Here is a 22697-nt window from a genome sequence, read left to right as displayed (position 1 = left end):
CCAGGTGTCGCTCCGACTCTACAAGCCAAACCCTAAAAGACTTGCTCGTAAAACTGTGACAAATGCACATAATGTACGTCCGGTAGTGTTTATCAACAGACCAACACTAGTCTCAAAATGAGTGTTGTTCTTTATAGTCTACAAAACAATGTGGCCTTAACGGTTATCGTTAGCTCTCAGTTAGGCCTACCTGATCTTACGGATACATAACCGGTCATTTTAGGAGTGTATCCGGCTATGTCAACGGTTTAACGACCTGTTTCGTAATGAGCATCATACAATTCCTAGGAAGATCTTATTCTGAAAATATCCAGTCATTTGAGTTTGTAAGGAAAAGGAAACAACATTTTTTTTTTTTACCCTTTACGAGAGAGTTAATAAACTTAATTAAGTTCATATCATACTCGTGATATTTACCAGATATAGCTGACTCTGTGGTCAACTTTCCTTGACAGCAACGTCGAGATGTAAAGAGAAAAGCATACAAATGTGTGGGAGCATCTCGGTGGGAGGGATTCTTGCTGCAGGAAACAGTTAGGTGGCGTGCAGAGCTCAGAGGCTGAACTTTTCCAGAGCGCAGATAAAGAGACGGGAGCGCATCTCTTGTCTCAGACACCTGATGAGCATCCTCCAAACTCTCGTAACAAGGGGACAGGACTCGTTTTGGGGGATTTTACCCAATCACCAAATCTTGGAGAACACCAACAGGGAACAGCATTACTTTATTATCACTGGACTTTAAGAGATGGCACTGTCTTTTCGACGCAGGTGTTTGCTGCTGCTGTGTTTGACAGCTATCCAGGGTGGTCATGCTGCCGTTCAGGTAACAGCAATTTACTTTGCCTTAAATGCAACAACTCACTTGTCCAAGAAAGTTGCCGTCATGGGCAACTTGTCTCAACAACGTGTGTTAGGACATAGGTTACTTACTCAAATCTAAACAATCTGAGCAAACTCTATTTGGGAAATATTCATACATTTGATGAAAAGTAATCCATTTTAATATCTTAATCCTATTATTATAAAAAAAACTTCACCCCAACTAATAATATTGTGTTTTATTCTGTTCAAGCTCTTTATCCAGCTCATTGTGATCGTGTAGCCTGTGTCAAGTTGTGCATGGTTTGTGATCACAGTCTACAGTTTCCACTGGAGAAACAGCACGATACTTTTTGCTTTTCCCAAAAACGTCCCGTGTAGCATCCGGATATGAGTCCTCTCTTGTCTTGTCTGCTTTGCCTGAAGCAGAGCAGTGTTTTAACTACTGCACAAGTCCAAACTATGTACACATTGAATTGTAATGTATTGAAGCGAGTTGTTTTTTTGCAAGGTCCTCCAAATGCAAGTGCAGGAATTCAAGGTATGCTGCACAGAGAAATTGTTCCAATGAGCATGTGATTAATAAACCCTCCTGAAAGGATTAGAGGCACTTTCTCTGAGGAACTTTGTAATGGCTTGACAAGCTTTCTCCCTCAAGTAACTGTTAGTGGCACCCATGCTATTTTGAGTTTGCCCATTCAGGATTCTCCAATGTGCCTTCCTTCCTATGCAAAATATACAGAAGGACAGCATTTTGGGTTTAGGTCACATTGACATCTGCCAGACAGCTTTTGTCCAGCTGTGTCTGCCACAAGAGTTGTGATAGCAAGTGGAAAAGGGGAGAAGAAGAGAGATGGTGGGACTAGACTATCTCACATGTGAGTGCAATGAGGTTTAACGGAAAATAGATGTCAATAGAGAGCAAATGGAGTTTAATAAAAAGAAATCATGGTGACTGCCTCATGCAAATACAATAAAAACATGTTACATAATTTATTCTAATATCAATGAAAACTCTTTGTAACCGTAACAAAGATGAGTTTAGTTTCAAATACATCATGCTCCACAGCTCCACATTCATGTTTATTCACAGCTGTTTAATATTTTATGACCGTCAAACTGAGGTAACTTTTGTTCCTGAGCTCGTTTTCTGCTCATGGTGCTCATGCTTTATCCACAGACGTGCATGGACAAGCACCAGGTAGTCGGGGTGCTTCGTCAAATGGAGAAGTTTCTGAAAGGCCAGGAGATGCGATTTACGGAGGGCCTCAGGATCATGAAGTCAAAGCTGGCAACGCTCCAGAACTCTGTCTCCAAGTTACCTCAAGCTGACCAGTCAGCTGGTGAGTAATAAGCAGATAACAGCACGTATACCGCCACCCTCGTCATCATATTCCTCATTCAATTAATATTTGCATCCGTGCTTTTCACACTGTCACTTGTCACAATGTCTTAATGTCTGAAAAAGGTCTTTTGTCCTCAATCATAATCTTTATCAACTTGTTCTAGTTGATAATTATTTAATCCAACTGACTCCCTTATCCTGGGTGATGAGACCTCTGCACAGGTTGAGGTTGGGCAGAGCTGTGCAGAGATGTCATCATAATGTCATCATAATGTTACAAATATCCTGTGTGTATGAGATAATTTATTCCATTCTGTTACATCAGCCCATTTCACAAATAACTGGGTAATGGAACATGGTAAAGATATTTATAAAAAAGCATGTGTCTAATTCAGGTGAATGGATGTGTGGTGTTTTTGTTTATAGGAGTTTTAAACTTCTTAAAGCTCTAATGGAAGCAGGATTTATTTTTACATATAAATATAGCACAAAAAGTAAGGACATTTGTGTTTGGTAGACTATTTCTTTGTTGTAACAATGCTCCTTGGCAATAAATCGTATACCATTGAAAAGCCTGTTTATTTCCCTTTTAAATGGTGCCACATTTGTAAGGAACATGCATTTGTGGGATGAGCAGCAGAGCTGAGTATGTAGGTTGCGCCCATGAAAAATTTGCCAAATCTTCTCTGCCAATGCCAAACAGCTTATTCTGCCATTGACTCTGGTTTGGTGTTGTTTGGTGGATTGGATGATTGAAGTCTGAAGAAACAAGACATATTAGCAATTCAACAATTTATTCATTTAACAAACAGGAGCCTCAGTAGCGTGTGGAAGAACCAAACACAGCCACAACAGCTGGTCACCAGCCTGCTCACACACTGCTGTGGGATGGCATCCCATTCTTCAAAAAGCATTTTTTCGCAAGTCAGCCAATGTGGTTGTGTTGGTCACTCTGGCATGAACAGTACGCCCAAGCTGATCCCACAAGTGTTCAATGGGGTTGAGGTCAGGACTGCTGGCCGGCCATTCCATCTTCTCCACTCCCAAATTCTGGAAGTAGTCTCTGATGAACCCCGCTCTGTTGGCATTGGCAGAGAAGATTTGGCAATTCTTTCATGAGTGCAACCTACATACTCAGCTCTGCTGCTCATCCCACAAATGCATGTTCCTTACAAATGTGGCAGCATTTAAAAAGGGAAATAAACAGGCTTTCCAACGGTATAAGATTTATTGCCAAGAAGCAACAAAGAAATAATCTACCAAACACAACTTTACTTGCTTACTTTCTGTGCTATGTTTAGTATAGTAAAGTAGGAAATTGATTTATAGTCATAACTTAATACACATTCTTTAGGTATATGCTGTAAAATCAACATACCACGAGGACAGCCTGCTAAAAAATACAGAATATATGTCTTTATTTGCTCCACTGATCATGCAAACACTCAGTATATAGTTGGCTGTAAACCATAAACTGGATTTAAATTCAAAAATTCACAAAGAGTTTACCAAATGAGTGGATATTCAATTGACAATCCATAAAGTTCCACATGCATGCATGACTGAGGTTTGGTAATTCAGTGAATGATTGTTCACTTAAAGGCAACAGAAGATTCTAAAGTATACTTTTACAACATCTTGGGAACATTCAATTGTTTGAAGTTAACCTTCAAACAGATTTCTTGTTAATAGAGAGCCAGATATCGCTTCTTCTATTCTGGAGTTACATATTCATCCGACAGCGCGAGGTCATCTCAGTACACAGCTGGGTACCTGACAGGGGAAGGGGATTTGTGGAATTGTGTTGTTTGGCAGTCGATGCTGAGCCAATTTGTTAGTGATGGACCGGTGCAGTCCATAACTCTGGAGAGTACTTGGCAAGACAATAGGAAGCATATATTCTACATTCATACCAATAAAGCCTCAACAAAATGAAAGGACAAAAGTTAGGTTATTGCACCACCAGCTTTAAATGCTCAGATCTAAAAAATACACATTTAAATAAAAGGGAATATATTGTTGATTCAGATAAATATACAATAAATGCATTGGTAAAATAATATAGATTATAATCTGATGATAGTGTAATAATGTTGTGCAGCATTCCCCATCTTGTTCTAGCCTATTCTACAGTATATGCTTCCATACATACAATAGATGCAAAAAAAGCATCCGTCATATCCCTTGACGTGATGCTTAAACTTAAAGTTATTAGAAAAAACAACACAATGGGATTTCATTATTCAAGCCGGACATGATGGAGGTCCGGCTGTGTGAGATTGATTTATCATAAAGTAAGTGTAAGTGGTGGTTTTCACTTGAGGTTGAAAGCATAGGAAACATTTTCTCCTACTGGGATGAGGCATACATTCTCATAAAAGTCAAAAACCCAATCCATTCACAAAGTTATGTAATGTGATTACGTTCTATATTATACAAGCCTTACACTTTCCAGAGCATGCAAAATAGCAGAACATTTGGCTGCCGGCAAGATTCTGACTCATAAAAATGTCCGGTGCCGTGCTGGCTGACTGTAAACGAGGCATTTGAACCGTCCTCTCCCATGAAGGCTCTGCGCTGCCCAGCGACACGTGTATATCCCCAGGCAGGGAATGCCAGAGGATGTCGGGAGGCTTACTCCACATGTGACCAGCTTCCTCTCGTGCTCTCTCTCTCTCTCACACAGCTCCCACCACCTGCCCCACGCTGGAAGCCCCTGCTCACGGAACCAAGTTTGGCTCAAAGTATTTTGTCGGACATGAGGCCCATTTCACTTGTTCCCAGGGCCACCATCTTGTCGGTTCTGCCACACGTGTCTGCCGGGACAACGGCACCTGGACTGGCATCAGTGCCATCTGTAAAGGTGAGCTACATACAGGAATGCCATGCCCATCGCCCTGCCACGGAGCCTGATTTTTAACCGTGTGTGAGACCAGTGTTGCGTTTGATTCAGGTGAGGAATGCGGTCTCACTTCAGCTGCTGTATGTTTTCATCACAGGATTAGGAGCTTTTCAGCCCCTTTGACTTTCTCCACGTACAAACACACATCCACTGCTTTTCTGATTTGGTGGAATGTTTTGGGCCAGGAAGTGCTATGTCTGTGCATTATTCACTGCTGGAGCAGAGATCCCCACACCAATTTAGGGCGACCCCGGCTCAGCGGTGTCTGAATGCCAGGCTGAAAGAGACAGCAGCCCAGAAGCAAAACTGAGCTCCCCACACACACACACACACACAGATAACAGGCAAAGAAAAGAGGCATTCTTTAGCGTGGCTGGAACTCCTCGGCGTACTGAATGAAGCCCTCGTTAAAATGGCATTAAATGTCTCTGAACACAGAAAAACACCTGTACTGCATTCCACTGTGGGGTGCCTTACCCTCCAGGTTTCCACTCCTCATGAACAGCAGTGGTTGGGCTACTGTAAGATGAACCCTACCGCTCTTGCTCATGTTTCCCTGGTTCTTTGACAGTAGTCCCACTGGACGGGGTTAGGTCCAGACATTATGCCCAGACCACGGTCTGATAGCACAGAAGTATGTTGAGCATGCTATTGATTGCCCGGTCAGCCTGCGCTGGTGGCACTCTTCCAAAAATTCCTAGTGGCGCACTCAGTTGAACATGTGCATACGTTTATTGACATTCATGGTTAAAACAACATGAGAGGGCTCGACTCTGCACAGTATTATCCCTGTTCATGTTTTTCAGCTCGGCATAAGAGGTCTAAATTTAGTCATGCTTAAAAAGCAGTATTGACGGAGTGTGAAAACTTTAAAGTTAAGAAGAGTTTAAAAATATCTAGCAGAGTGAAGTGGGCCTTTCATGTTATGGCCCTGTGGTGGCCCCTGGGGAAGCCAAATAAACATTAAAGGGATTGGTTGTCATCCATTATACTGTGGGCTCAGAGAGCAGAGGCTGCTTCATCATTTTAACATCTGCACAACTCTTAAGAGCTGACTATAGAAACAAAGATCAGAATATATTTTGCTTATCTAGTTTGTTACCCTTGTTGTTGTCAACAGTTTGCGTTTTGTAGTACTTCTGTATCGAGTGGTCGTACTTACTATACAGGATTATCATCTTCGGGGCCGCTGTTTGATGAATAATCAATATACTGTATATGCCACAACAAAGACAATACGTCTGCACATTGGTGGGTAAATGAATAGACTATTATATGATATTATATTATTATAATGGACTATTGGCCAGTCCAAACGCTACTTTACGCATACTCACAGTCGAGGGCATTTATACCAATTTGCACTTGTTCATGTTTAGTCGATAAAATGCTTGTGAAGAAGTATGAATGAACTCAACTGTTTGTTTGGCAGAGAGGTAAAACCTTCACATTGAAAAATGATTCTCATGTGTTTCACAAAGCCTTAAAGTTAACTTTGAAGCTGAGATGGATTTTATTGCCGTACACTTTAAGAGTCCTCCCCATTAGATTTGATTAAGATAACTACTACTATTCCACAAAGAGAACGGCATCAGAGACTTACATACTGACATACTGTGCCCACAATGACAGTACCAGTTTGTCATTTTTAAGCATCGGTTATCAAACTGGGTGGACACTTATTGCCGCTCTTTGGATGGAGAGTCGATGGGAAGGGCTTTCAGAGGTTCTTTCATTTTTGTTGACCATTTCTTTCTTTCAGGACCTAATCTATGCTGTTTGATAAATTGGGCTGCAGACGATTTCTGCCAACCATTGTGTTGAATTATTCTATGTATTTTATTCTGAAGCACCTAGTATTTTTTATTTTGTCAAAGATTTATAGAAGCACACTGATAGGTTGTGAAGATACCGCTGGATAAAATCACTTTACATACCAGCACAAATAGAACCTTCAGCCTGAGGCAAAGATTATAAGGTGTTTCTCATAGATCATAACTGTGACAACAAACAATGTCAAAGGGAGCATCAAGATTGATGATAAAAAAAAAGGTTCATCTCAGAAATATGTACCTCAAAATTGCATCTGTTGTGCCTTTGATCTGTATGCACCAGACTGATGAAAACAAGAGATTCGGAACAAGCTGCACGTTTCTTTAAAGAAAGCTGACCACTGTGATTGTTCTCTCCTGCACCCACAGATATAAGTGAGTGTGCAAGTAATCCCTGTCAAAATGGAGGCACCTGTGTGGAAGGCGTTAACCAGTACAAATGCACCTGCCCCCAGAACTGGAGTGGCTCTCACTGTCAGCATCAAACCCAGACAGGTCAGTGCCACAAACGTCTGAGACTCTTTGTTTAGTTGGCATTTTCTTGTCAGTCAAGACTGGGATCTACTACTGTACATGTTTACATATAATATGTGTTCAGCTCGAGATCAAATGTTAGGACAGGTCTTCATCTTTCATATTGTCTCCCCCAATGCAGCGCCACCGGAGTGGAGTGTCATGAATGATCCAGCATTCAGCCGGAGACCTCGCTGTGCGCAAGTGAACAGAGCCCAACACTGCAGCTGTGATGCCGGCTTTCACATGAGTGGCACCTCTGACAACAGTATCTGTCAGGGTGAGCTGTAAATGATGTGTTCCTTAATTGATCCCTGTGGGGAAATTATCCTTTCACTGCTCCTCCTCACAGGGAGGCGAGGTCAGCTACAGTTCCCTGAAGCTGGTTGCTCCGCTCAATAACATCTCTGCAGCACAAATAGCACATGTTAAAGGGACTTTGCTGCTGAAAAGATTCCAGAGTAGCCAAATCTTTTACTCCTCTAGTGATTAATATGGTTGCAAATAAGAGAAATCTGAGGGGCCAGTCTGTGACAAACAAAATAATCCTCTTGGGAGGTCACAAGCTGATTAGCATTCATTTAGGTCACAGTTCAGTTGCTTTTAAAATGTAACTGGTTGAGTAACAATTCGAAATTACTGTTTTCAAGTAGTTGCCTGAAATGTGTTGATGCTTTCAATGCTGAAAGGGCAAACCTGATAGACTTCAATACTGACGATAACCTGAGGGACAGGAACAACATAGTATGGTTCCTCGGTGTGTGTTGTAAACTGTATGAGGTACCTACAGGCTCCCTCCTAGTTACTTTTCAGTGCACAATGGCCATGTGATGGATGTTCACGACATGCGATTCCTTGTCTGTTTCCTGACAGATGTAAACGAGTGTGAGGTGTATCGGCTGGACCAAGGAGGGAAGCTTTGCGTCCACGAGTGTGTGAACGTCCCGGGCTCGTACCACTGCTCGTGCCCCAGCGGCTACAAGTTGCTCCCAGACGGGCGGAACTGTGAGGGTGAGTGACAAGAGGGAACAGAGGACAAAGGCTCATTCACAGAGCCCTGGCTGCAGATCTGGCTGGGTATGTAGCTCCAGAGAGGAATACCTGTGACTTAAGGAGAGGAGCCTTTAAGCAACGAGCTTTTAGTTTCTGCAGAGGTGTCTGTCGGCCCCAAACCTCGTTTCCACTTTAATTTGCACCCCTGAAGCTTACAATGCTTGCCAGTGGAATGAGTGACCTCACCCTTTCCCAGCAGAAGGGATCTTTAGGACATGAGACTAAACTAAGAACCCAAATAAACAATCACAGCACAGCACCCCCTCTGACTGTGGTAACCAGGAAGCAGGGAGTCAGTCTGGCAAGTCTCTCTGCCCGCTTCTCATTCTTACATGCCTCTGCTGTTTTGTCTTCCAGATGTGGACGAATGTTTAAGCCAGCAGCACAACTGTAGCCGAGGGACAACTTGTATCAACACGGGGGGAGGCTTTCAGTGCGTCAACCCAGAGTGTCCCCGTTCTCATGGCAACATCAGCTACGTCAAGACGTCTCCCTTGTAAGTGGATAGACCCCGATGTGACCCCTTTGTCATTTGTTTTGTCAGTGAAAAAAGCTTTAGAGAAAATAAACCAGGATCACATCTTCCACGTGCCAGCAGGAAATTGTCATCAACTTTCAAATGGCCATGTGAATACTAAATCAGACCCGACACTAATGGGCTCCTGGCGGACATTTTGACTTGGAATAGCAAGAAAAGCAGAAATAAAACAGATCATTCCTGTGTTCAAGTGTGCAGGTAAGCCATGCCAGTGAACCCGCATGCGTGACTGAAGGTTAAAATACATGTATCGACTGTCATTGACGAGGTGCACTTGAGCGAGGTGTTACAGCCTTAGAGCTCTCTAGCTGAAATACATAAAAGGGAAATTCAGGTTTCCTACAACTGGAGACATAGTTTTGGCCATATTGCTAATGGTAGAAATAACAATAATCTTGCCATGGTAACTGCTGAGTTCTGGCTGTGCAGCAATACAACTAACTGCCAAGCTAACCAAACCGATGACAATAAAACACAAGAGATGTGGATCACAGTGAAGCAAATCGTTCCTGAAAAAGAACATGTATCAGCAGAACTTCACCAGACAACGTTTTTTTTTTTCTTTTTCTTGAAAACCATGTCGAACGTCTGTGTCTGGCCAAATGTTTGGAGGTATTACAACTTCCATCTCCATGTTCGCCAAGTCATCAGCAAGCTGCCTCATTTAAGAGCTTGAAACAAAGCTCTGTTTGCTTCTACTGAACCATCAATGTGGTGAAATACCGCTCCGCTGCCAGCGAAGGGGATGAATAAATGTTTGGGAAAACACTTGTAACAAGGGAGAGAGCAAGGAATCGAGAAAAGGCAGTAGCTGAGTCCCCGTTTCATAATTCTATGCAGGTTTTGAGATTGTTGTGCGCAGAGATGGAATTTTGGAAGTACTTCACAGAAAAAAAGGTCACAGCTTTCTATGATCCAACACTTCGGGGCACATGACTTCATATGTACTGTATGTATGTGTGTCACTACTCTTCAGTCACAAAGAGGCACTTATAAACACTATTATGTAATGGTTTTCTCAGTGACAAAATGGCTGCATTACATGACAACTGCCAAACACATAGAGAATGGAAAACATGTACCACTTTGTCCTGTAACGCCCCCCCCCCCCCTGCTTATAAAATTAGCTGTCTTTCTGTTTCTGTCCGGCAGTCAGTGTGAGAGAAACCCCTGTCCCATGGACAGCAGATCCTGCCACCAGGCTCCCAAGACCGTGTCCTTCCACTACCTGTCCCTGACCTCCAATCTGCAGACTCCTGCGACCCTTTTCCGTATGGCGACCGCCTCCGCCCCAGGGCGCACCGGGCCGGACAGCCTGCGCTTTGGCATAGTGAGCGGAAACTCCCGAGGCATCTTTGTCATGCAGCGTTCAGACAGGCAGACGGGTGAGCTGATACTGGTTCAGCAGCTGCGCGGGCCGCAGGAGATCAGCGTTGATGTGGACATGTCTGAGTACAGCGACCGCACCTTTCAGGCCAAGCATGTGGCCAGAGTTAACGTTCTGGTTTCCCCTTACAACTTCTGAGAGCGTGCTGGCAAAGGAGGAGGACGACTAGAGACAGACAGGGGAAGAGGAGCAAGGAAGAGTGTGTGATGGGCACGAGTTTATTGATACCGTTTCTTATTTCCATATCAGAAATTAATTTGCCTGAGTAGCTGGTCAAGTGACAAGCCGATATTATAATAAAACAGTTATATTATGAATAACAATTTACGGCAAAACACATCATAGATGCTTCTTTAAGTCAGTATGAGCTTTGACTGATGTTTGACTGAGTGTGTTTGGATGCATGGAAACAAGCTGAACAAGAGCATAAATGGGTTGGGAGGGTTGCAGAACTGTTTTTGTCATTGCTGTTGCTTTATGTTTGTATTTTTATGTCCATCATAGATCATGTCTGTAGCTCAGGGTTCAGTCCCGGGGCTGATGCACTGCCCTCGCTTTGTTGACGATAAATCCCTATAAGACATTAGTGCTCCTGAGGCTCTAACTTATTGGAAATATTATTGCTGGTTTTTACATTGTAACATACTGTAGGCCACATGTTTATCTTCCATCATATACTGTATATTTGTTTTGTTTTTTGTACTAGTTTGCCTTGTTTAAGCACCATCCATTATACTAAGGGAGTTGTTGTTTTTTTTAAACAGTAGATGCAGTCCTGTACCTGAGCATATTTCCTCTGTAACTCATATTCTGTATGTTACCCAGAAATGATTATATTCAGATCAACGTTGATTTGGCAAGCTTGCAAAGCACTACGCAATTTATCTGGGATTTTAATTGTCTCTACGTAACTGAAATAAAGTCGGTCTAACATTTCAGTATTTGTTAAAACTACCTCATTTGACGCTGAACAGAGTGCTATTAAATGTCCTTTTGGCTGTGCTGCTTTTCATTCTACAGTATTCTGCCATGATGAGTGAGTTTTAATGAGTGAAATTCAAACCAACGCATAGTTGATGAATGAACGCTGGACGGCTATCAAAAGTTCTCCGACTGGATGGATGAAAGGTTAAAGAGGAAGAATGTGGGTTTTTTTTTTTTTATATTACCCGTGAGGCATAAGTTCACAGACGATACAAGTCAAAGCAGCATTTCCCAGAATGTCTCAGAAACAAACAGTGTTTCATTTAGACTTCAATACGAGGAACAGTAACTGTCACATTTTCAAAACATATCTTCGTGTGTCTACGTGTTAGAGAAAGAAGAGACTAATGTCCACCACATGTGTTCTCTTCACTCTGTCCTCCTCTCTCGTCTCCATCCAGGGGTTTACATTGCATTAAAAGAGCTGCATGCTTCCAGGAGGGAGTGGATGGTGAGAATCAAAACACATGCCCCGATGGTACACGCCGCTCTGAAAATGACAACGCGCCTTAATGGCAGTAATTTCCTTCAGTAACCATACCGGGAGGGCTCACATTGCAGCCTTTGTTTCCAGGCTTGTGCTCGGGCTATTTGATGTTTCACATGTTTCATCCATTCTGAGGCGGCAGGACTTATTGCCAGAGACTATTGGAGAACACTGAGCTACATAACACAAGCCATTTGCTGGAAAGTAACAATAAAAATATACAGTAAGGGCCTTGAAGCAAAGCCAGCACATAGTGTGGTTTACACTGGGTTTACGTCAGAGTCACAGGAACATTGTGAATTTGGGGCTCTGTGGAAGCTTCCTCTTAGTGCGTCTGGAGACTTTAGTGCACCATTCATAAGGAGTGGACAAAATAACAGAAACACACATAGATACACACAAATATACAGACGACAGCAGTAAATACCAATTTGATGAAGCTTTTGATAATGTGTTTTTGAAAGTTTAAGACGTGATGCCGTACTAGTTTACTATAGATTGTGTGTCCTCTGTCTTTGGTGTTGGTGAGGATCTGTTTCCTGTGCCAATGCTGAACTACTGTTGGAAATGGGCTCAAATAAATGTAAGTAAACATCTTTTACTTATTCAAGCACAAAAGCAGAAATCATATTGAAGGGATACAGCTGGCACACTATAAATCTACCAGAGTAATAAAATGACACTTGTTTTTCTTATGGTTGAGACAAATATAATACTGTTTTATTTAGTCCTTCTATCAGCGTAGATAGAAAGCATATATTATAGATAGAAAAGAAAACTGGTAAAAAAGAGAAGAAATGAAGGTAGCAGCTTGCTCAGATGGACGAACCAGGTCTCTCTGGTGTCCACAGGGGTGTTCTTAAAATGAGGCCATGTTTTCCTGTTTGTCTCCACAACGAAATCCTGATGGTTTTATTAGTGATTTCATAATTGCACAGTTCCAGTTAAGGTATTTTGGCGGTTATTGATTGGTACTTTAGATCCAAAGGCCTATGACAGGTTTGTCTTCTTTCACGAAAAAGGGTACAAACAAACCCAACGTCTAGTATAAAGTGTCATTTTAAAATGGCACTCTAATGTTAAAGGTTTAACCAGTTTGCGTTACATAGAACAACTTGTATTGTCAACATGACAAATACATTGATTGCTGGTAGATTTATTGTTGTTTCAGCGTGAAAACTCAGGGTTTATATTTTTAACATGGGCTTCATGTAAACTGTCGGTTTCATTATCATTTATTACAATTTTCCTCAAACAGCCCATTTCTTCTCCCATTTCCTCTTGAATCTGGTATTTACAAGACAGCTTTAGAGTAACATTGTTCTACTAACGCAGCAAAAACCACAACCATAGTAAAATATGTATTTTTATTTCCAAAAGAATACTGAAAATCATAGACAAAGAAACAAACAGTCTCCTGTGGAAGATTAATATGTAATCTGAGGACACACTTCCTGAGAAGGAAGAGTGAAGAAAACTGCTGGTATGAAATGTCTATGCCCAGTTCTTTGTGAAAAAAAAAAAAGATGAGTCATATTATCCAGACACCGCTCTACCTGTGGAATTATGCAATAACAGGAATCAGCCAATACCCATCTGTACAAATACTCGAGGTCCACTGCAGGTGTCTGCACTTTTATATAACAGGACAGCTTGCCACCAAAAGCACAATCATTCCAGGTTTCCAACCAATATAAAAACAGAATAGTGACATTATGAACCCAAGTGATCAGCTTTTGCTTATCAAATATGTCATGTGGGATGGCCCAAGTCCTGCTGTTACATTTACTCGGAGAACAACACACATGAAGATGACGACAGTGTTCCAACTCCAAAACTACACTGACAAAAACACCAGGGCAGCCAATTTCAGAAAAAAAAAATATTAAGACGCATTTGACATGTTTTCACGGTGTCTGCGAAACCACAATGGTTTGTTTTTTTTACCAGCAAACACTGCAAAGCAATAAGAAACAAGCTGCAGTTTGCCGTTCGCCAAACACATTGTGAAACTGTTCAGGATCCAAATCAAATCAACCAAATGGAAGCACACATTGTAAACACACTCGAGAGTAAACATGTACGAACAAACTCTGTAACAACTTATAAGTACACTTGAAACACAAATAAATAATGAAATTACTAAACTCCATATTAACATACATACAGTATATTGCTCCCTAATTCAAACACCTGCCCACCCACAAACAGCAGATCCAAAACATGACTGCAAACTCCAAATTCTACACTTCTGAACCTACATTTCAATTCAAATAGTTTGTGCCCCCCCCCCACACACACACACACGCACGCACGCACACACGCACACACACACACACCGGTACTGAGGATGCCAGAGACATGAACAACACTTTCATACATATTGTTCTCAACTACCTGAACAGTTTAGGCCTCATACAAGAACTACATGTAGGCAAAGATTTGAACTTCAAAGTGCATAAGAGCAAAATGTTCTAGTCAAAGTGTGTGTGTGAATTTATTTTTTGTTGGCAAAAAAAAAAAAGAAAATAAGTGTGCTTCAGATATTTATATATAAAGACAAATCCTGTTTGGGATTAATTAACAAACAAATTGAAATTAAATTCTGTTTCCCTCCCATGGCTGCAAAAAGATGCTAGATAAACCAGTCTCTGTGTTATTTACTGAGAAAAAAAGGCTTTTGAATTATTTCCCCATCATAAATAGGCATCTTGTTTTATTACAACCAACCAATAACATCTAGATACCCACAAAAAGACACTTAACGTGTGTTTGAGGGTATGTTCATGCATCAGGCCCACTGTTCGTAACTCTCTGATAAAATAAATTCTCATGAACATAACAGAAATAAATACAGCACTTAATATAAAATGAAAAATTCTCTTTGGAAAGAAAGGCTCAAAACTGATCATAATCAGGGAAATGGTGAGCCAGTTGGTCAGTGAAAAGACAGTTTTCCTCTGGTAGAGTCCTTTGCTCTTGACAAGTTGAGGAAACGAGACCTGGACCACCCTGCGAAGTAGAAGCCGTATTGGGAAGAGGCCCTAAAAAAAGTAAACGGCACTCCACCACCTCTACCAACCGACTGGAGATCCTGGAGGAAACCCTGCTGCAGAGGCAGAGTCAGAGACAGCTGCTATCTTCTCCTCCATGTCTGGAAATCGATTGCCTCACTCCAGCTTTGACATCTCATATCTGGTCGTCATGATTTCCTGCGAAATAACATGCAAATATAAACTAAACATTTTTGTCCAGGCTATCAAGAAATCCCCTGAACACCAATGTTACTGCATGTTATTATTCAGACACAATGAACCATTTGACTCACCCCCCCTTTGTTACTTTTTCTACGCCTGTCAAGCTTTCCATTCTGGCCGAGCACATGTGCAGTTCACAATAACTGTACCACCCGAAATTCTTAGTCATTTATTAAACAACGGGTCCCTGATTTCAGACGGGGGCAGACAAAAGTACACCGGTTGTTGGCAGATTTTATAAGCTGAAGCTAGTTAGCTAGCTAGCTACTAATACTCATGACCACACCCAGCTGTGATATCGCATTGGTGCTGTAGGGTTAGGGGCCATGAGACACCACTGCAGCACAGGCTGTGGAAAGAGCATGTTGTCACCACTAGTTGGCAGGGAGAGCCAACTTGTTAAGACTGGGTGCAGTCACTCTTTTAAGTGCAGAGCATTGCGCTCAGTACAGCGCCATGCACACCATTTCACAAGTGAAGAGATCCAAAGCGTGACAGGCCTGTGGTGCCTCGTTTCAGTTGCTAAGCTATGATTGGACAATCCCTCTTCGGGGGAGAGGTTTAGTGAACAGTCAGCAAGTATGTGCTAGATTTCAAGGTATGAACAAAACGTATTGACTGCAGGTCCCATCACTCAGTCCCCATTTCGTCACCGATACAGTAACTCCAAAATGAGTCCCAAATGAGTTTCTCTCTTGGTGCTTTTGGACAAAGTTACTCATCTCCACATAATGTGGACCAGCTGTTTCTGGTTAAAGGAAATAAGGTGTGTGAATCCTGTTATTATATATATTTATAGATTGTAAAGTAATTCATACCTCATCTGAGTCGAGCAGGACTGGTAGAGCTCTGCAGCAACAAACAGAAACTCTGTTAGATTCACACACGTCTTATATGAAAACAGCTTGCTGGATTCATAAATATAATTTTGATAGGATGCTTACATATCCGTAAGAGAGCTAGGAATGTTATCCTCCACCCACTTCAAGTCTTCCTCCTGCAAAAGTGAGAAAAAAAAAGATGAGAAAAAAAAAAGTGTGAATAAGTGTAAATACTGCCATCTGCTGAAATACACTTGTACAGCTGCCTTTGCTACTTTTTTGCTGTTTATTTTTAATAAACCGTACTGAATTACACTAATCAACACTGAAATATTCCAAACCAAGAGTGCAGTTGTGCTACTCACTGGGTTTTTCTCTGCAGGCTTCACTGTGCCATTCGTCTCACTTTTAGATGCTCTCAACTTTATGCCATCAGCTGTGAAGAAGAAAGACGTAGGAAAGAAATATTAAATGAGTATGAAAGCACTATTAGACACTCCAAATGTTTGCAGCGTACTGGACAAAAAGGTAGCGCTCCCATGATGTCATCGTACCAAGGTTTGTAGAGGCGACGAATTCCTCAATCTCCTCATCGTCAGAGTCATCAATGAGAGGCGTGAAAGCATACCTGTGGACATGTGAGATTGATAGATTAATAACAGGGTTCAATTCATGTTGGTGAATTCAACAGTCCCCAATGCACTGCTCGCCTTTGGTTGTTTGCAGACGGTCTCCATAAAAACATTATGACGAACAGAATGACGGAGAACAGGAACCTCCAGAAGGCATCTTCCACCCACAGCTCAATCCAATCCTTTACACACAAAAAAGGCCCAATAATCAATAAAGTGTTAATCTATTTATTTTTAACACAACTACTGATGAATGTGCCAAACCATACTCACAGACTGGCAATCTGCAAGCCGGAATTTCTTTGCTATCCAACCCATGAAAATGATGGAAGCTGAGGGAAATAAGGGCAACGTTTGAGACGCAACTCATCAGGACTTGTGTTTTCACAGGTTATGTATGGTTAACAATACAAATATCTAGAAATCATGAACGCTGATTTTCAATATTATGATTGAAAGTGTAGTCGTACCACTCACCAATGACGGCAAATATGAGCGTGTTTGTAAAGTGCCTGTACAGTGACAACTTGACGGGGTTTTTCCTCAGCTTCAGAGTCTTGATGGTTTGAGCCAGGCTGACAAAGATGTTAGTGGCAGTCAAGGTAAACACATGGAAGCTATATTACAAAAGAATCAATGGGACCTCATAACCTTTACACGAGTACACACACTATCTCTTTCTTCCAGACACCGAGTCACATGTAAATAAGTGGCCACATCACTTGTAAATAAGCAAATACAAGTGGTGACTCAGGTTATTAGGTCTTTACCTTTAGAATAAAATGTCTACACACTCCTAACTAGGTTTACTAATAATGTGGACAACTGAAATATATGTAAACAGTATTTTTGGATTTTACGTGCCATATTCTTATTGTCTAAAAAATAAGTCTTTGTCAAAGTGCTACTTAAGATTGGGCAATATGACAATGTATACCGTGAAGCGATAGAAATAATAAACAGTGGGAACTATCCCTTACATTTTTTTTTTAATTAAAAATGTTTCAATTAATGTTGCAGAAAATGTGCCATGTTAAGATTTTAAAAGACGTTACAATAGAGCATTTTCTCCATATTGCCCACCCTAGTAGCGCACTTTGTACATTCTTTAAACAGGAACACCTGTAACGGGTGCTGGGTAGGCATGCAAATCAATGGCTTCTACCAACTCAGGCCAAGACCATTAATAGGAACCTGATGTCACCGATTGTACAAGAAAAGAAGCAGTGAGAATGGAGGATTTTAAGAGCAGTTAAATATCAACCAGAAAAAAAAAAAAGTTGTTATGAATTTCAGTGAAGGATGAATGATGAATGCAGTGCTGTATGTCTCTCTCTGCTGACTTGTACTTTAAGTGCTCTTTCACTGCTAATCATCTGGGAAAGGGCTCTAATTTGGGCTCGTGTGAAGGAGGTGAGGAGCAGAGGGGGACCACACAGGGAAAGGTTGTGGGTGCACTAAAGGATATCCACCAGCATAGAGAGGAGTCAAGCAGAGCCAGGGGAATGTTGGCCAGCAGGGCCAAGTCAGAGTCTTTTGCCTAGACGGGAGGACAAAGCAGGACCAAAGGGCACAAGGAAGAGGAGAAAGATGGCGGCAAGGCCAGTAAATTATAGAATCATTCACCAAAATGCAAAGAAGAAACTACCAATAATCCAAAACAAGAGGCAAGAAAACGCAGTCACTTGGGCTCAGTTAGTTAACAAATATGTCCACTTTGTTGTTACATGAGGGTATAATAGCCATTCATTATTGATGCTGAAAGGATATGAACCAGATGCCGCAGGAGTCAAAAACAGCCAGAACAATTTCTGTAATGAGAGCGGGGCCATTGTCTCGACCCTTGATATTTGGAGACCCAACAAATCAAGAAAATACACAAATTGTGATGTCAGTTTTACTTCAAATCACAACACTTTAATACTGTAATGCTAATTCTTAATTACTTATCAATGACTCGATTCATTAATCAGATACTTTATCAAGTTCAGTTTTTATCAGCGAATTTGCCAACTAACACTAGCTGAGTGTTGCAGAAAATGTATAATCGTGTACATTTGTAGGTTTATTTTACCACTCATTGCCTACAAGACAGCTGCACAGCCTACAAATATACAGTAAACTTGATGCAGCATATTTTAACATTATCCTTAAGAATTGTATTTAGATCTGACACTGTCCCATGATGACGGATACATGGAAATCACTTTAATTTTGACCAAATCAAAGTGAAATTAATTCTGCTGATTGAATATTATCTGTGATAAATACCATCAGACTCATCGCTTTCTCCACCAGACTACACAACTGATGCTGCGACAGGACGTCCTATTAACAACAACACTCTCGTTCCCCTAAGGTTCCAGTGATGGGGGTGCAATCTAGTCCACTTATGACCCTAGAGAATCCCACGAAGGAGTTACACAGCATTTTATATGCAAGCAAACGTCACACTGATTCAGAAAATAGTGAGCTGTTAATGTCACACAATGTGATGCACTCAGTTTGAGCTTCGTTCAGCGGCATAACTAATGTAACATAACGTTACGACTCAACAGGTTGTGTGTCACATGTTATTGTTGACATTTGCATTGACTGATCTCCTACTCACCCCAGTAATCCTCAGGACACCTTCAATGCTAGCGAAGGAAAAGTAGAGGACTCCGAGCCCAACAACTCGGTGCATTACTTGCCCGAGTCGAGGCCTGAAATTATGCAGACAAGGAGAAAATAAAAAAAATCGCCTGATTTGTTTCTACAATAATTTGTGGTTTTTCAATCAACAAACGAGTAGCAGCTTTGTGTTCAAAGACATGTTGACATACTTTATAATGCCATAGCCCAGGCTGACGATGATGACGAGCAATCGAGCCAAAGTCCTCTTGAGGGCAGAGACCAGCTCGGCGAAGATCAACAAGCCTGGAGCTGAAGGCAACACAGACGGGTGAATAAATGACACTTACAAAACATTTTTACTATCTCAAGGGTAACGATGACCTGGAGACACTCACAGGCAGAGCCGACAGCGTTGGTGTTTTCATATTCGGCACAGAAGACAGCTTTTTCCACCATGCCGAGGAATATGACCCCCGCTATCCAGAACTGGATCCTCAGCAGATCCTTCCAGTAGCACGCTGCCCAGATAAACCACAGCAAGGCGTAGAAGATGTACACCATGCACATCACCATGTAGAACTACAAACAGACAGTGAGGGGTTAGTGTATAAACACATATGGAAGCAGTCATCCCACATCTTTCTTTCCCCACAGAGTGCGGACTACTTGTACAGCTTCAGCGTGATTTGCTAGGATCAGATGTTGCTCTTGAGTTTATGAAACTAAATCTTTTGACTCCGTTGCGTCACTACTAAGATGCACAAACCAAAAACAGTGTCTATTACAACCCCCCCCATAAAGAAAGAACCATGGCCACATAATATTAATGTACATATATTTTTGCAAATTCAGGTTCATGCAACATAAAGTCATCTACTTACAATCATGAGAGGCCATTCTGTGATAGAAATGTAGCCATGGGTGCCTTTCATCACCACATGAACTGCAAAATAAAACCAATATTCACAACACGTTAACAATATTTTTTTTTTGTGGTTGTGATTAGGGAAGTCAATTCTGCACATTCATGCACCACCAACCAGCCCATGCTTTCAACTGTATTTCTCTGCAGAGTACATTCACACAGGGTGTTTAGGTTCCTCTAAGCCAGTCACACAGTATTTTAGTTGCACATGAAAAGATCTCACCCGTTAAATTCCAGTTGGCTTCCGGTTTACTGGACACAATCTTAACAACCAGGAGGTAAGGCCCGTCCTTCCACGTTGTGGCTATGACGTTGTCTTGGATATTTACACTGCCGTTGTTGGAGTTGCTGTCATATTCCTCAGTAATCCATCTGGTGTCTTTTTCATCCTGCAGTTTTACAAAAGTGGTGCAGTGTTTATCACCAATTTAAAAAGATGAATACGATGTTTGCGCAAGCCGTGTAAAGAAACAACACACTAAACAAAGACACTGAATACTGTCAGGAATATCTTTTTCTTACATCTTTGCCTACTTTAACTTACACTATTCTACTAAAAATAAAGAGCATTTATGTTTTCTTACAGGCACTTCGCCCTCAACAGGTGGACTGACTGGACGCGGCTCTGCCTTGGCTTTCTGAAAAACACAAAGTTACCGAATGCTGAGAGATAATAAACGCCATGATGCATGCGTGCGTGCGTGACTAATGTAACAAACCTACTTTGAGCACCGATAAGGAGTGCAGGCCATTGTTACACGGTATGGGGCTGTGTTTGTGTTCGATGAACTCCCCTTGTCCCAGGGGATTTGGATCCAGGCCCTCCCCACGACTCAGAGGTGTTCTCCCATACATTTCCTTCAGACAATGACAGTCACAACTCAGCTTTCACAAACACTCAAGGCTAGATAGACAAGGACGTCAGATCATTAGCATCACTTTAAGCGCATGTACTTACATCAATATTGTTGAATTCATTGTGACAGGGGTAGTATTTTAAATACCAGTGAATAGAGAAGGTCACCGCCTCAGGACAGCCAAAACGCACAACTAAAAGATGAGGACACGAGGAGACGATAAGCACAAGGGACCAAAAGGGAACCATTCTTTAATGAGTCATCAGCACTTCTTCCATGTCTTACCTTTCAATTCAATGTCCGTGTCTTTATACATGGATTTTCTTAACAACAGTGGTCTTGAGGTCTGCAGGATGGATAATTTAAAAAAAAGATTGTTTTTCTTATTGATTAATACATTAGTGTATAATAAGTTTGAACTGATTCGTCGTTTAGGCGGGACAGGGGCTCAGTAGTTAGTACTGTCACTCGTTCAAACGCAACCCTCTCTGTGTTAGTGACGCAGAGAAAAGGCCTGTGGGTCAGGTGAATCAGAAACTTTAATATTGTTCATAATGCCTGTCTGTCTGATGACCTCTCCAGGTTTCACCCTGCCTCTCAGTCAGCACACCTACTAGTGCAACTAGATATAGAGACAGACAACAACAGAGGGAATTTGAAACTTCTCTGTACTTCAATTATTTATCGAGGCTTTCTAGTTCTCCTTGGATTGAATCTAGGAACTGTCTTAATACTGATAGAGAAGAGGAGCAACTCCACTGTGCAAGCACTTGATTGTAATGCAACTTTCAGGGTGTGTTTCCGTGTATATATTACAGCAACAATGTGTTGAAAGTTGCTGATAAAAAAGCTCAGACCGAGATAAGGGAACACATTTGAACTACAAAGAGTCTTTGGACAGCTGTACAACATGGCTAAACTGTAGCCAGCTAGTTAGCCGACGGCTAACCTTCTCCACCAGGTGCATGCTAATTAGCCAACAACACACTCTGCTCTTTCGGCAGGCACACTTTATCCACGTCTATTAAGGATAAGTCCTAGTCAAGAGTGGTTAACGCGACACGATTAACGCAGGAAGGATTACACGACTGTACCCACACTGGCAGCTGCTAGCGAGCGAGCATAACAAGGCTAATGTAGCTAACGTTAGCTAACCGGTGCTGCAGTTATCCAGCGTTTTTCGCTAAAATACTCACATTTACAACTGTGATTTTCCAAAGCCCCGTCTCTGGCGCTGCATTGACTGCATGTATGGTACTGAATAAAACTAAAAAAAGGACTGCCCAAGGGTAGAAAACTCCTCTGGTCGGACAGCTCCACGTCCTCATCCTGACAGCAGCAGCCATGTCGGTGGGGGAGTGAACATCACTTCCCTGCAGGCGGCGCCGTGAACCACCAGAGGGTTTTCACTTTAACACGTTAATCACCCGTCCCAGCGTGGAGGTTGACTGCTCTTTTTATTACAAAAAACACATGCCTGCTAGAGCTGCAGGTTTACTATTAGCCTGTGGATTTATATTGTAGACAGAAGGATGACCTACTTGTCAGCTAAACTTCAAACCTAGTGACCTAGACCAGGAAACATAATGCAAATAACCTCAACTTTTTTACAATACAGTTTACAGTACATCACCGTTTTTGAAGTTCCGGCATTTACCTGATTAATTATGATTTTGTGACAATTTGCTTTCAACTCAAAACTACAAAATACTACTTAGGTCTACGCCAC

The 22697-nt window shown here is 41.7% G+C and overlaps 2 protein-coding genes across 2 annotated transcripts; one reads left to right on the top strand and one right to left on the bottom strand.

The window, feature by feature from the left end:
* Positions 1-745: 745 nt before the first annotated feature.
* fbln7 (fibulin 7) lies at positions 746-11311 on the top strand (the record flags this gene model as incomplete). Its single annotated transcript, XM_079169213.1, has 8 exons — positions 746-823; positions 2000-2162; positions 4851-5027; positions 7268-7393; positions 7554-7691; positions 8285-8422; positions 8822-8960; positions 10155-11311. 8 exons carry the CDS (start codon positions 746-748, stop codon positions 10525-10527), a joined length of 1332 nt encoding a protein of 443 aa, XP_079025339.1. The 3' UTR covers positions 10528-11311.
* Positions 11312-13219: 1908 nt separating this feature from the next.
* tmem87b (transmembrane protein 87B) lies at positions 13220-22314 on the bottom strand (the record flags this gene model as incomplete). The annotated part of the gene is made up of 19 exons (XM_079169127.1): positions 13220-15072; positions 15936-15966; positions 16062-16114; positions 16304-16374; positions 16493-16566; positions 16649-16752; positions 16844-16902; positions 17048-17157; positions 18342-18412; positions 19182-19275; positions 19396-19495; positions 19582-19765; positions 20068-20129; positions 20335-20500; positions 20696-20749; positions 20835-20969; positions 21070-21161; positions 21254-21314; positions 22165-22314. The coding sequence occupies 19 exons, from the start codon at positions 22312-22314 to the stop codon at positions 15031-15033; spliced, it is 1713 nt and encodes a 570-aa protein (XP_079025253.1). The 3' UTR covers positions 13220-15030.
* Positions 22315-22697: the final 383 nt, after the last annotated feature.

Source organism: Pholis gunnellus (genome assembly GCF_910591455.1).
Source record: "Pholis gunnellus genome assembly, chromosome: 11".
Taxonomy (NCBI): domain Eukaryota; kingdom Metazoa; phylum Chordata; class Actinopteri; order Perciformes; family Pholidae; genus Pholis; species Pholis gunnellus.
This window is presented reverse-complemented; position numbering and strand designations above follow the sequence as displayed.